This window comes from Anolis sagrei, chromosome 9, assembly GCF_037176765.1.
Source record: "Anolis sagrei isolate rAnoSag1 chromosome 9, rAnoSag1.mat, whole genome shotgun sequence".
Classification (NCBI taxonomy): domain Eukaryota; kingdom Metazoa; phylum Chordata; class Lepidosauria; order Squamata; family Dactyloidae; genus Anolis; species Anolis sagrei.
The window spans coordinates 5,947,479-5,962,350 of NC_090029.1; the positions used below are offsets into that span (position 1 = coordinate 5,947,479).

General features: G+C 43.4%; 1 protein-coding gene across 3 annotated transcripts in view; it reads right to left on the reverse strand.

Moving 5' to 3' along the window:
• The window catches only part of ENTREP2 (endosomal transmembrane epsin interactor 2), a 187,670-nt gene that overhangs the window by 53,199 nt on the left and 119,599 nt on the right, over positions 1-14,872 (reverse strand). For all 3 annotated transcript variants that reach the window (XM_060755773.2, XM_060755772.2, XM_060755775.2), the window contains exon 4: positions 355-483. In XM_060755773.2, the coding sequence (XP_060611756.2) occupies positions 355-483 (129 nt within the window). The remainder of the gene's footprint in view (positions 1-354; positions 484-14,872) is intronic.

Consider the following 14,872-nt stretch of genomic DNA (forward strand, 5'->3'; position numbering starts at 1 on the left):
GGAGCAAGCTTGTTTTCTGCTTCCCTGGAGACTAGGACGCGGAACAATGGCTTCAAACTACAAGAGAGGAGATTCCATCTGAACATGAGGAAGAACTTCCTGACTGTGAGAGCCGTTCAGCAGTGGAACTCTCTGCCTCGGAGTGTGGTGGAGGCTCCTTCTTTGGAGGCTTTTAAACAGAGGCTGGATGGCCATCTGTCAGGGGTGATTTGAATGCAATATTCCTGCTTCTTGGTAGGGGGTTGGACTGGATGGCCCATGAGGTCTCTTCCAACTCTTGATTCTATGATTCTATGAACTCAGCAAGATTGAGGACTATTGAGTAAGTGAAGCTGTGGGTGCCTTCAGCCTTACCTTGAGAGTCAGCCGGACCCTGTTGCATTCCTGCAGGGGGTTCAGCTTCAGCATCTCCCCAAGGCTGCAGCCCGAGTTCTGGTGCTGCAATTCACAGCAGACGCAGACGCTGTCGCTGTCGAACTTAATCTGTAGGAAAAGAGGAAGAAAAGCATAAAATTCAACAACAAAAACACCAATGACACTTTATTTATATTCGGATCTATCTCTCCGAGGGGACTCAGAGTGGATTACAACATAGGCAAACATTCAATGCCTTCAATACAGTGAAATAACAACAACACATTTCTATTTACACAGAACAAAGGTAAAGGCTTCCCCTTTCATCTCCACCTTCTGGAAACAGTGCTCAACTCTGGCCATGGGAAGTGGTGCTCTTTTTCCCTTTCCAAGCCGAGGAGGCTGTTGTCCATAGACACCTCATGGTCGCTTTGCCAGCATGGCTGCATGGGTGCCTTTATTACCTTCCCGCTTTTTTTTTTTTGTCATGTCAGGAGTGACTCCTGGTGTGAGAGAATTGGCCGTCTGCAAGAACGTTGCCCAGGGGACACCTGGATGATTTTGATGTTTTTATCATCCTTGTGGGAGGCTTCCCTCATGTCCCCGCATGAGGAGCTGGAGCTGATAGAGGGAGCTCATCTGCCTCTCCCCAAATTCGAACCTGCGACCTGTCGGTCTTCAGTCCTGCTGGCACAGGGGTTTAACCCACGGTGCCACCGGGGGCTCCTACCTTCCCGCTGAAGTGATACCTATTGATCGACTCACATTTACATGCTTTCAAACTGCTAGGTTTGCAGGAGCTAGGGCTAATAGCGGGAACTCATCCCGACTTGCGGCTTTGAACTGCCAACCTTCAAGTCAGCAGATTCAGCAGCACAAGGGTTTAACCCATTATGCCAACCACAGCCCAAGGGGACTCCAAAGGCCACCCAGTCCAGCCCCCTTGTGATGGATGGATTGAATGTGATTGTATGATTGTGGTCTGGCTGGGGCCTATTAAGGTCTGGCAAGGCTGAAGATGAACATCATCTCAAAATTGAAACTTGAAAACGGCATTATGGAGGAAGGGAAGAATTCATTAACCATGGCATGAAAAGTGCTAACGAAAAATCCAGATAACTGACCTTGGTGTAAACAACACTTTTTTTATTTATACTGTTTCTTGTATTTTATTGTATTTTATTTTTTATATTTTATTGTTGTATTCTTATATTGTACATTTGCATTGTTGTATTGCTGGGCTTGGTCTCATGTAAACCACCCCAAGTCCCCTTGGGCAGATGGAGTATAAATAAAGATTATTATTATTATTATTATTATTATTATTATTATTATTATCATCATCATCTATATAAATAAAAATGTAATGTTCGTTTGTGGGATTAACATAACTCAAAAACCACTAGGCGAACTGACACCAAATTTGGGCACAATACACCTATCAGGCCAACAAGTGACCATCACTCATAAAAACACTGGAAAACACAGCAGAATGGACTTAAAAGCCAAAAAACCAAAAAATACATTACAACTCATGCACAAAACCACATATATACACAAACACACAGATACACACATGTACACAAATATATTCACACACATAACACATATACACAGAAAGGGGGAAGGAAGGAAGGAAGGAAGGAAGGAAGGAAGGAAGGAAGGAAGGAAGGAAGGAAGGAAGGAGGGAGGGAGGGAGAGATGGAGGAAGAGAAAGAGGGAAAGAAGGAGGAAAGGAGAGAAGGAAAGAAAGAAAGGTAGAGAAGGAAGGAAGGAGAGAAGGAAATATAAAAGTGAAATAGGGAAGGAAGGAGAGAAGGAACGAAAGAGAGAAAGAGGGAGGGAAGGAAGGAAAGAGACAAGGAAGGATGGAACCAAAGAGCAAAGGAAGTGAGAAAAGAAACAGGAAGAAATAAGAAGGGAAAGAAAAAGAGGAAAGAAAGGAAAGAGGGAGGGAAGGAAAGAGGAAGAGAGGGAGGGAGGGAGGGAGGGAGGGAGGGAGGGAAGGAAGGAAGGAGAGATGGAGGAAGAGAAAGAGGGAAAGAAGGAGGGAAGGAGAGAAGGAAAGAAAGAAAGGTAGAGAAGGAAGGAGGGAAGGAAATATAAAAGTGAAATAGGAAAGGAAGGAGAGAAGGAACAAAAGAGAGAAAGAGGGAGGGGAGGAAGGAAGGAAAGAGACAAGGAAGGATGGAACCAAAGAGCAAAGGAAGGGAGCAAAGAAACAGGAAGAAATAAGAAGGGAAAGAAAAAGAAGGAAGGAAGGAAAGAGGGAGGGAGGGAAAAGTAAGGAGACATAAGGAGACCTTCAATGTATTGTCGAAGGCTTTCATGGCTTTCATGGCTGGAATCACTAGGTTCTTGTGGGTTTTTTCAGGTTATAGGGCCATGTTCTAGAGGCATTTCTCCTGACGTTTCACCTGCATCTATGGCAAGCATAAGGAGACCCTTTTCCTTTTTTGACTGTGTGGCAGATCTATGCGGGATGCAGCATTGACCACAGAAGGGATGGTGAGTATGAATGTCGAACGTAATAATAGAGAGCCAAATTGACAAAGAAAAAACATGGCTGTGGTTCACAAATGGAACTCAGAAAAAGGAGACGGAGGGCCTGATTCGGATGACCCCCAACCATAAAATTATTTTCGTTGCTCCTTTATAACTGTAATTTTGCCAGCCGGCAAGAGCGCCTCCATTTTGAGGAGGCGGAGGGGGCAGGGCCAACCGAGGCGCCTTCGCAAACCCCAGAAAATGGCCCAGCGACCCCCCCTGGGGGTTGCGACCCCCACGTTGAGAACCATTGGTTTAAGAGGAGACATTTTCCAGATTATGTTTGGCCTCTTTCTGGCCATTCTCTGGGTTTGAAGGAATGGCTCTTACTCTTTCCAAAATCCTTGTTGCTTTTTAATTTCCCATAAAGACTGGAGTGCTGCAGGGTTCCGTCCTGGGCCCAGTCCTGTTCAACATCTTTATTAATGACTTAGATGAAGGGCCAGAAGGCATGATCATCAAGTTTGCAGATGACACCACATTGGGAGGGATAGCCAATAGTCCAGAGGACAGGAGCAGAATTCAAAACGATCTTGACAGGTTAGAGAGATGATGGGCCAAAACTAACAAAATGAAGTTCAACAGTGACAAATGCAAGAGACTCCACTTTGGCAGAAAAAAATGAAATGCAAAGATACAGAATGGGGGACGCCTGGCTTGAGAGCAGTACGTGTGAAAAAGATCTTGGAGTCCTCGTGGACAACAAGTTAAACATAAGCCAACAATGTGATGTGGAGGCAAAAAAAAGCCAATGGGATTTTGGCCTGCATCAATAGGAGCATAGTGTCTAGATCTAGGGAAGTCATGCTACCCCTCTATTCTGCTTTGCTTAGACCACATCTGGAATATTGTGTCCAATTCTGGGCACCACAATTCAAGAGAGATATTGACAAGCTGGAATATGTCCAGAGGAGGGCGACTAAAATGATCAAAGGTCTGGAGAACAAGCCCTATGAGGAGCGGCTTAGGGAACTGGGCATGTTTAGCCTGAAGAAGCGAAGGCTGAAAGGAGATATGATAGCCATGTATAAATATGTGAGAGGAAGCCACAGGGAGGAGGGAGCAAGCTTGTTTTCTGCTTCCCTGGAGACTAGGACTCAATGGAACAATGGCTTCAAACTACAAGAGAGGAGATTCCATCTGAACATTAGGAAGAACTTTCTGACTGTGAGAGCCGTTCAGCAGTGGAACTCTCTGCCCCGGAGTGTGGTGGAGGCTCCTTCTTTGGAAGCTTTTAAGCAGAGGCTGGATGGCCATTTGTCAGGGGTGATTTGAATGCAACATTCCTGCTTCTTGGCAGGGGGTTGGACTGGATGGCCCAGGAGGTCTCTTCCAACTCTTTGATTCTATGATTCTATGATTCTATGACTCTCCTTATCGCAAAGCCGCCCTGGGTGTTTTCGAGGAGAGATGCCGCTGTGAAGGCTTTCGGAATGTGTTGTTTTTGTTTTGCAGTTATAAAATAAAAGCGAGATCCCGGCACTTGCAGAAATGAATAAACCTGACAGAAACCTGTCAAGTCGAGAGGAGCGATGATTCGATTTGTGCATTGAGACCCCTGCTCTTGCCAGCCTTTATGAACAGCAAAATGAGATTGGGCTTATTGCCTCGCTTTGTTTGGTTTCCGCAGCTTCTATTTAAAGGAGGAGGAGGAGGAGGAGGGGGACCTGAAAACCGCTTTATCAGATTCTGGCACTTGGCAGTTTTTGAAAAGCTTAATCCAAGCGCAGAGAGAAAGTGTCCGCATGTGGCCTTATTACTTCTATTGTTGGAGAGGCATTGGCACAGGAAATGCACTCCTGGTTTCAGATTCAAATTGTGCAAAAGCTCCCAAAAGACACAACTAAAACCCTCCTGACAGACAGCCATCTAACCCTCGTTTAAAAGCCTCCAAAGAAGGAGAGTCCAGAACCTGCAAAAGAAGTCCATAATCCAGTATTAGAATTGGAAGGGGACCCCAAAGGGTAATCTAGTTCAACCCACTTCTTCCATACAGGAAGACAATGCTAAAGCATTCCTGGCAGATGGCCATCCAACCTCCTTTTTAAAGGCTTCCAAAGTGGAAAAGTCTGTTACGTTGTAAAGAAGTCAATAATAATAATAATAATAATAATAATAATGGTAATAATAATAGTAGTAATAATAATAATAATAATAATAATAATAATAATAATAATAATTGAGAGCCAAATTGACAAAGAAAAAAACATAGAATCATAGAATCATAGAATCAAAGAGTTGGAAGAGACCTCATGGGCCATCCAGTCCAACCCCATTCTGCCAAGAAGCAGGAATATTGCATTCAAATCACCCCTGACAGATGGCCATCCAGCCTCTCTTTGTGGCTCACATGGTTGTGGCTCACAAATGGAACTCGGAAAAAGGAGACGGAGGGCCTGATTCTGTCAGCCCAAGAACAAGCCACTAGAACCAATGCCATCCAAGCCAGAATTGAAAAGTCAGCGTCAGATCCCAAATGTAGACTCTGCAAGGAAGCAGATAAAACAATAGATCCCATCCTCAGCTTCTGCGCAGACAGGCTACAAGCAGAGGCACAACACCGTTGCGCAGATTATTCATTATGCTACAAATACCATCTGCCTGTGACAAAGAACTAGTGGGATCACAAGCTGGAAAAAATTACAGAGAATGAACACGTCAAGCTACTCTGGGACTTCCAGATTCAGACAGACAGAGTTTTGGAGCATAATACTCCTGACCTTACAATCATGTTAAAAAACAAAGTATGGATCGTCAATGTTGCAATCCCAGGTGACAGCAGGATTGAAGAGAAACAACTGGAAAAGCTGCCACAATACGAGGATTTAAAGATTGAACTGCAAAGACTCTGGCACAAGCCAGTCAATGGGGTCCCAATGGTGATCGGCACACTGGGTGCAGTGCCTCAAGACCTTGGCCGGCACTTAAACACAATTGGCGCTGACAAAATTACCATCTGCCAGCTGCAAAAGGCCACCTCACTGGGATCTGCACGCATTAGGCTTGGGTAACCATGGAAAAAATTGGTTCTAAACTCGTTTTGTTTTTAGGGGGCCCTTGCGTTTCGTTTTTTTTAATAATTCCAAAATTTTCCTTTTAAAAATTTCGAAATATACGAAATTTCGTATAATTACGAATCGATTCGTTAATGGCAGACGCAATTGCGCAATATGCTAAAAAACCCTCCAAATGAGACAGGGGAAACTTCTGAAGCTTCCCTCTCCCTCTGTTGTTGACTGTTGGTGTGATAAAACAAACAACAACTATAAAACTTGCACCAGACATGCCAAAATAATTACGAAATAATTACAAAATAATTACAAAATAATTACGAAATAACTACAAAATAATTACGAAATAAATTGAAAAAATTGTTTCGAATCTAATTTACTCCTCACACTATTCCTGCATGGCTCAATATTGGATCGTAAGCTAATTTAAATACGAATTAATAACGAATTACGAAATTAACGAACGAAACCGCCCAAGCCTAGCACGCATTATTCGCCGATACATCACACAGTCCTAGACACTTGGGAAGTGTCTGATGTGTGATCCAATTCAACAGCCAGCAGAGTGTCTGCTGTGGACTCATCTTGTTGTGTTTCTAATAATAATAATAATAATAATAATAATAATATAAAACTTATTCCCTATCTCCCCTAGGGAACTCTGGGCGGTTTCCACATATGCAAAATAATACAAAAACATACAATATAAAACAAAAACATGGGCATAAACTGTTAACACAGCATATACATTAAAATCAATTTAAAATCATTAGAATCAGAAGGGAACCCCAAAGCTTATCTAGACCAGTGTTTCTCAACCTGGGGGTAGGGACCCGGGGGGGGGGTCGCAAGTGGGTTTCAGAGGGGCCGCCATAGACCATCAGAAAACATATATTTCTGATGGTCTTGGGAACCCCTTTGGTAGAGAAGGCTAAAGATCGCTCTGCCTGTCCTTCTCTTCCTTTTTGGAAACTGACAGCAAATCCTCCCACCAAAAGGCCGTCTCTGCTGTGATTGGCTGGCATCTCAGTCAAGAGAAGGGCTGTTACTGAGACTTCAAGCAGGGAGGGGAGAGCAGGCGTGCTTGGCGCAAGGAAGCGTGGAGCGCATGTGTGAACGAGGGAGAGTGTGCAAGGCTGGAGAGAGGCTCGCACCAGTGAGTGCCTTCAAGGCATGGGGGTTCTGTGTTGAATGATGCTCCAATTCTACCATTGGTGGGATTCAGAATGCTCTTTGATTGGAGGTGAACTATAAATCTCAAAAACTACAACTCCCAAATGTCAAGGTCTATTTTCCCCAAACTCCACCAGTGTTCCCATTTGGGCATATTGAGTATTTATAGTTCACCTACAATCAAGGAACAACCTGAACTCCAGCAACAATGGAAAGGGACCAAACTTGGCACACAGAACTCCCATGATCACCAGAAAAAACTGGAAGATTGTATTGGGCATTGACCTTGAGTTTTGGAGTTGTAGTCCACCTACATCCAGAGAGCATTGTGGACTCTGGCAATGATAGATCTGGACCAAAATCGGGAGAAATACTCAATATGCCTACTGATGGAGTTTCGGGAAAATAGACCTTGACATCTGGGAGTTGTAGCTGCTGGGATGTATAGTTCACCTACAATCAAAGAGAATTCTGAACCCCACCAATTATAGAATTGGGCCAAACTTCCCACACTGAGACCTCCATGCTTTAAAGGGACTTGCTGGTACAAATACCCGACACACCCAAATTTGAATACTACTGGGGTTGAGGAGATTGGTTTTGTCATTTGGGAGTTGTAGTTGTTGGGATTTATAGTTAAACTACAATCAAAGAGCATTCTGAACTCCACCAACGATGGTTGAACCAAACTTGGCACACACAACTCCCATGACCGACAGAAAATACTGGAAGGGTTTGGTGGGCATTGACCTTGAATTTTGGAGTTGTAGTTCAACTACATCCATCTATAACTGTGGACTCAAACAATTACAGATCTGAACCAAACTTGGCATGAATACTCAATATGTCCTAATGTGAACACTGGTTGAGTTTGGGGGAAATAGACCTTGACATTTGGGAGTTGTTGGGATTTATAGTTCACCTACAATCAAAGAGTATTCTGAACTTCACCAAGGAGAGAATTGGGGCAAACTTCCTACACAGAAACTTAGATCTTGACCAACCTTATTCTGTCAAACTAACAAAATGAAGTTCAACAGCGACAAATACAAGATACTCCACTTTGGCAGGAAAAACGAAATGCAAAGATACAGAATGGGGGACATGCCTGGCTTGAGAGCAGTATATGTGAAAAAGATCTTAGAGTCCTCGTGGACAACAAGTTAAACATGAGCCAACAATGTGATGTGGCGGCAAAAAAAGCCAATGGGATTTTGGCCTGCATCAATAGGAGCCGAGTGTCTATGTCCAGGGAAGTAATGCTACCCCTCTATTCTGCCTTGGTCAGACCACACCTGGAATATTGTGTCCAATTTTGGGCACCACAATTTAAGAGAGATATTGACAAGCTGGAATGTGTCCAGAGGAGGGTGAATAAAATGATCAAGGGTCTGGAGAACAAGCCCTATGAGGAGCGGCTTAAAGAGCTGGGCATGTTTAGCCTGAAGAAGAGAAGGCTGAGAGGGGATATGATAGCCATGTATAAATATGTGAGAGGAAGCCACAGGGAGGAGGGAGCAAGCTTGTTTTCTGCTTCCTTGGAGACTAGGACGTGGAACAATGGCTTCAAATTACAAGAGAGGAGATTCCATCTGAACATGAGGAAGAACTTCCTGACTGTGAGAGCCGTTCAACAGTGGAACTCTCTGCCCTGGAGTGTGGTACAGGCTCCTTCTTTGGAAGCTTTTAAACAGGCTGGATGGCCATCTGTCAGGGGTGATTTGAATGCAATATTCCTGCTTCTTGACAGGCGGTTGGACTGGATGGCCCAGGAGGTCTCTTCCAACTCTTGGATTCTATGATTCTGTGTAGGGAGACATTAATAAAGCTCTCTTGATAGATGGCCATCCAACCTCTACTTTACATACACCAAAGGAGACTCTTATCAAGGAGTCCATAACACATTAGAATTGGAAGGGAGCCCTAAAGGTCATCTAGTCGTGCCCAGGTCCACTTAAGGTCCTTTTAAACATGCCATCTCATTGTGTGCAACTAAATTACATTCACCAAAATGTGTTCGATGAAGCGGGACCTTTTCAAACGTATTTTTTTACATTGATGTTTGTGAATTTAAAAGGCTGTAGAATCCAAAGGCATAAAGAAGAGATATTAAAGAAAGGGGGAAATGTCTTTCATATTTGGAGTTCTTTGATGACAGCAGGATACCTGGCAATGCAAAAGGAACCCTCCTGCAACACATGCATCAAAAATAAATGCGAACGAACCAGCCATAACAGGATTACTATTAAACTATTTCCCATCAAAGAAGACATTGTCTGAAAGCGGCACATCCTGGCAATAGAATAAGAAAAGGAGAGAGAATATCACATGGGCATTATTCATTAGTGTGGCCGCCTTATCTCCAAAGCTGAAAGGTGATTGCCAACACCTTTCATGCCTCCGTTGCAAAGGGATAAATAATACGGTCTGTCAGAGGGATCGGAACTGCCTCAGAATGTCCTCGTAAAAGAGAGAAAAGGAGGAAAGAAAAATTAATTTGAAGATTAAATCAGAAAGTAAACCAGAGCTCATTTGCAATTTTGTGTGTGTGTGTGAGGAACGGCTTGAGAAACTGCAAGTCGCTTCTGGTGTGAAAGAATTGGCCGTCTGCAAGGATGTTGCCCAGGGGACATTGCTCTGATTTGTTACCGTCCTTTCATGCTCCCGCATGGGAAGCTGGAGCTGACAGAGAGGAGCTCACACCACAACCCAGATGTAAATCACAAACCTTTCAGTCAGCAGTCCTGTCGGCACAAGAGCTACACTCATTGCACCACTGGGGGCTGCATTTGCAAATTAATTTGGCCAATATGGTCCTACCTTGTGATTGAGCTTCACTGGTGGTTAACATGGAAGAGAGAGAGAGAAATAGGGAGGGGAAGGAAGGAAGAAAAAGGAAGGAAGGAAAGAAAAGGAAAAGAAGGAGGGACGGAGGGAAGAAAAATGAAGGAAGGAAGGAAGGAAGGCGGAGGGAGGGAGGGAGGAAGCAAGGAAGAGGAAGGAGGGAGAGAAGGAGGGAAGGAAGGAAGAAAAGGAGAAGAAGGAGGGAGGTAAAGAAGTAAAACGCAGGAAGGAAAATGAAGGAAGGAAAGAAGGAAGGAAGAAAAAGGAAGGAAGGAAGGAAGGAAGGAAGGAAGGAAGGAAGGAAGAAAAGGAAAAGGAGGGAAGAAAAGAAGGAAAAGGAAGGAAGGAAGGAAGGAAGGAAGGAAGGAAGGAAGGAAGGAAGGAAGGAGGAAGGAGGGAAAGAAGGAAGGGGAAGGAAGAAAAATGAAGGAAGGAAAGAAGGAAGAGGAAGGAAGGAGGGAGGGAAGGAAGGAAAGAAGGAAAGAAAAGAAATGAAGGAGGGAAAAAGGAAGGAAGGAAGGAAGGAAGGAAGGAAGGAAGGAAGGAAGGAAGGAAGGAAGGAAAAGAAAGGAAGGAGGGAAAAGGAAGGAAGGAAGGAAAAAAGAAAGGTAGGAAGGAAGGGGGAAGGAAGAAAAAATGAAGGAAAGAAGGAAGGAGGGAGGGAGGGAAGGAAGGAAGGAAAAGAAAGGAAGGAAGGAAGGAGGGAAAAGGAAGGAAGGAAAGAGGGAGGGAGGGAAGAAAAAAAAGGAAGGAAGGGGGAAGGAAGAAAAAATGAAGGAAGGAAAGAAGGAAGAGGAAGGAGGGAGGGAGGGAGGGAGGGAGGGAAGGAAGGAAGGAAGGAAGGAAGGAAAAGAAAGGAAGGAGGGAAAAGGAAGGAAGGAAAGAGGGAGGGAGGAAAGGAAGGAAGGAAGGAAGGAAGGAAGGAAAAGAAAGGAAGGAGGGAAAAGGAAGGAAGGAAAGAGGGAGGGAGGGAGGAAAGGAAGGAAGGAAAGAAGGAAGGAAGGAAGGAAGGAAGGAAGGAAGGAAGGAAGGGAGAAAATAATGCCAGACCAAAAAGGAGGTAAGCCAATCAAGTCTAGGCAGGCAATAATAATAATAATAATAATAATAAGCAAAATTTATTACCCAAAGTTTTCACATTCTACTCAACTGTCTACTTCTTTTTAGGAACCAACAAATTAGGAACAAACATCTAAAATCCGAGAACAAACCTAGATAAAAAATCCAGTTATTTCCGAATGCAGGGACCTTCAGACATGTGAAAATTCGCATAGTTTCTCAAAACCACAATATTTCTGCACCTTGCAATCTCACATTTTTTGCTTTGTAGCAATTGCTTGTGCATTTACAGGGAAGGGCATCAAGCCTCCTGATTGATGTGGAAGCTCCCGGGATAAAGGTACTGTCTGGATGGGCACCCTAGATGCCTGCTCTCGGCTCCCAAATTCACACTCAACAGAGAGGCTGGAGAAATAGATTCGTAATATTCTCTGACAACATTAAGATATTATTCCTTCCAAGGCGTTCACCTGCTCTCAACAGCTTTAATGTGCTTAGGCCTCCATGACCGTGGTGATGGCGCTCCGTGATACGGCTTTGGGTTTATCTCCCGGCGCCATACGCACTTCCCCACCTTCTCCCTTTGTGATCTGTTTACACGGAGACAGCATTTGTATAAATAGCCGCCCATAAAAGCTATCTCAATCCCCACCTTATCCATTTTAATGAAAACGACCTTTATCTATGCTAATTTCTTAGTGTATTTTTTCTCTCTCGAAAATGTGACAATGGTTCAGAAGGTGATGAGGTTGACTCATCTGTGACTCTGTTCCGGCTGTCTTCTTGTTGGCTGGAGAATGTCACCAAAATAGGTCTCAATTTCCATTATTATTATTATTATTATTATTATTATTATTATTATGTGGACTAATCTTGTTGCGTTTCAAATAATAATAATAATAATAATAATGCCCTCCTCTCAGTTAATGACCATGGATATGGTCACCAGTTATTGGAATCCTCTTTCAACCTGTTGATCTCTCTTCTATTCATTAATTCGCTCTAAGCCTTTTAAAATTGTTTTATTATTTATTTATTTATTTATTTGCTTTATTTCTATACCGCTTTTCTCAGCCCTTAGGCGTCTCAAAGCGGTTTACATAATACAAATTATCACAGACAGTATCATAGGCAATTAAAACAAATTATACATAACAGTCAATATCAAAAAACAATCATTATCATAACGCCTCAACAACAAATCAGAATCCAATGTATTGTCGAAGGCTTTCATGGCTGGAATCACTAGGTTCTTGTGGGTTTTTTCGGGCTATAGAGCCATGTTCCAGAGGCATTTCTCCTGACGTTTCGCCTGCATCTATGGCAAGCATCCTCAGAGGTAGAGGTCTGTTGGAATTAGGACAATGGGTTTATATATATCTGTGGAATGGCTGGGGTGGGGCAAGGAGCTCTTGCCCCACCCCAGAATCCGTTCTCATAATCCTTTGTACCATTTTCCTATGTTCGATTGTATCGTCTTCCTGTATTCAGTTGCACTGTTTAGCCAAACGCTTGTTCGCAAAGCCAAGTCTTCACCTTCCTCCGGAACACCAACAGCGAAGGGGCCTGTCTGATGTCTACAGGTAGGGCATTCCACAGCCGAGGGACCACCACCGAGAAGGCCCTGTCCCTCGTCCCCGCCAGATGCACCTGTGATGCAGGCGGGATCAAGAGCAGGGCCTCCCCAGATGATCTTAATGTCCTAGTCGGTTCGTAGGTGGAGATGCGTTCGGAGAGGTAAGTAGGGCCGGAACCGTTTAGGTCCAGCACTTTGAATTGTGCCAGGTAGCAGATTGACAGCCAGTAGAGCTGGTGCAACAGAGGAGTGGTATGCTCCCTGAGAGCCGCTCCTGTTAGCAACCTGGCTGCCGAGCGCTGGACCATTTGAAGCTTCCGAGCAGTCTTCAAGGGCAACCCCACGTAGAGAGCGTTGCAGTAGTCTAAACGGGGTGTAATTATTTATCCTATTTTAAATTTGACACTTTTTATTACTTTTTAGTATTAATACCTTGAGATATTCAGGTAAAAGGCAGGGAGAGGAGATTAATACAATTATTATTGTTGTTGTTATTGTTATTGTCATTATTTGAAACATCACAAGATGTTGTATTGGATCACACATCGGACCTTTCCCAAGTGTCTAGGACTGTGTGATGTGTTGGCGAATAATGCGTGCAGATCTTAGTAAGGTGGCCTTTTGCAGCTGGCAGATGGTAATTTTGTCAGCACCGATTGTATTTAAGTGCAGGCCAAGGTCTTTAGGCACTGCACCGTGTGCCAGTCACCACTGGGACCACTTTTACTGGCTTGTGCCAGAGTCTTTGCAGTTTGATCTTTAAATCCTCATATTGTGTCAAAATTATTATTATTATTATTATTATTATTATTATTATTAGCCGTCCCCTGCCACGCGTTGCTGTGGCTCACATGGGGGTTCTGTGTGGGAAGTTTGGCCCAATTCTATCGTTGGTGGGGTTCAGAATGCTCTGTGATTGTAGGTGAACTATAAATCCCAGCAAATACAACTCCCAAATGTCAAGATTCTATTTTCCCCAAACTCTACCAGTGTTCACGTTTGGGCATATTGATTATTCATGTAGAGTTTGGTCCAGATCCATCATTGTTTGAATCCACAGTGATCTCTGGATGTAGCTGAACTATAACTCCAAAACCAAAGGACACTGCCCACCAAACCCTTCCAGTATTTTCCGTTGGTCATGGGAGAACTGTGTGCCAAGTTTGGTTCAATTCCATCGTTGGTGGGATTCAGAATTCTCTTTGATTGTAGGTGAACTATAAATCCCAGCAACTACAACTCGCAAATGACAAAATCAATTTTTTTGAGTCAAGGACATACATTGGGTTGTTAGTGTCTTGTGTCCAAATGTGGTGTCAATTCATCCAGTGGTTTTTGAGTTCTGTTAATCCCACAAACAAATATTACATTTTATTTATATAGATTATTATTATTATTATTATTATTATTATTATTTAGAAATGGTAAAGTATCAGCAGTGGGACATTGGATCCGTTCCAGGTATTTGTCCAAACTTTAGGGGAGCTATTCAGCGTCGGTCATGCTGGCCTCCAGAAATGCAACTTTTCCAAACTATGAGTGCAAATATACATGTAGGGCCATGATGGTGAACCTATGACACGTGTGTCAGTACTGACACACATGGCTATTTTTGATGAAACGCAGCCACATGCAGCCGCATACAGAGTACACCTTATAAGAGCCAATCTAGTTCCATCCTTAAATTTGTAAAAGGCTCTACAAATTTAACATCTGCACATTTGAGCATTGTTCACTCCATAACTCAGCATGGAATATTCATTTTTCGTATTTAAGCTATAAATATTGCAAAATTACGTTTATTTTTTTCTCAAAGTTGACACCCCACCCAAGTTATGCTCAGGTTTTTGGCAAATTTTGACACACCAAGCTCAAAAGTTTGCCCATCACTGGTGTAGGGTAACACTATGACTGGATGTGAAGGAAATGGTAAGCAAATAGTACAGCAACCACTATTCATTGTTTCATAAACAAAGCCAAAATTGGACATATTTCTTCACCAGAGAGGCTTATGATAGGTCTAGCTTAACATAGGATAGACCTATTGATGGATGGGGAGAGCTGCTTCCCTTCCACCACTTTTTCTTCTCCAAATACCTGTATACCTATGTTACGAGGGGCACTCATGAAAGATTTCCCCTGACCCACTTCCTGTGGATGGAGAGCAATGAAACTTGATCCAGTTCTGAGTCCTTCTCTCCATGGGTGCCACCTCGGGACACACACTTCTCCCAACTTTTCATGCAACTGTCAATATCTCGCTTGTAGAAGTTGACAAGTTGCTCCAAAAGCCACGTTGTGACTTTGG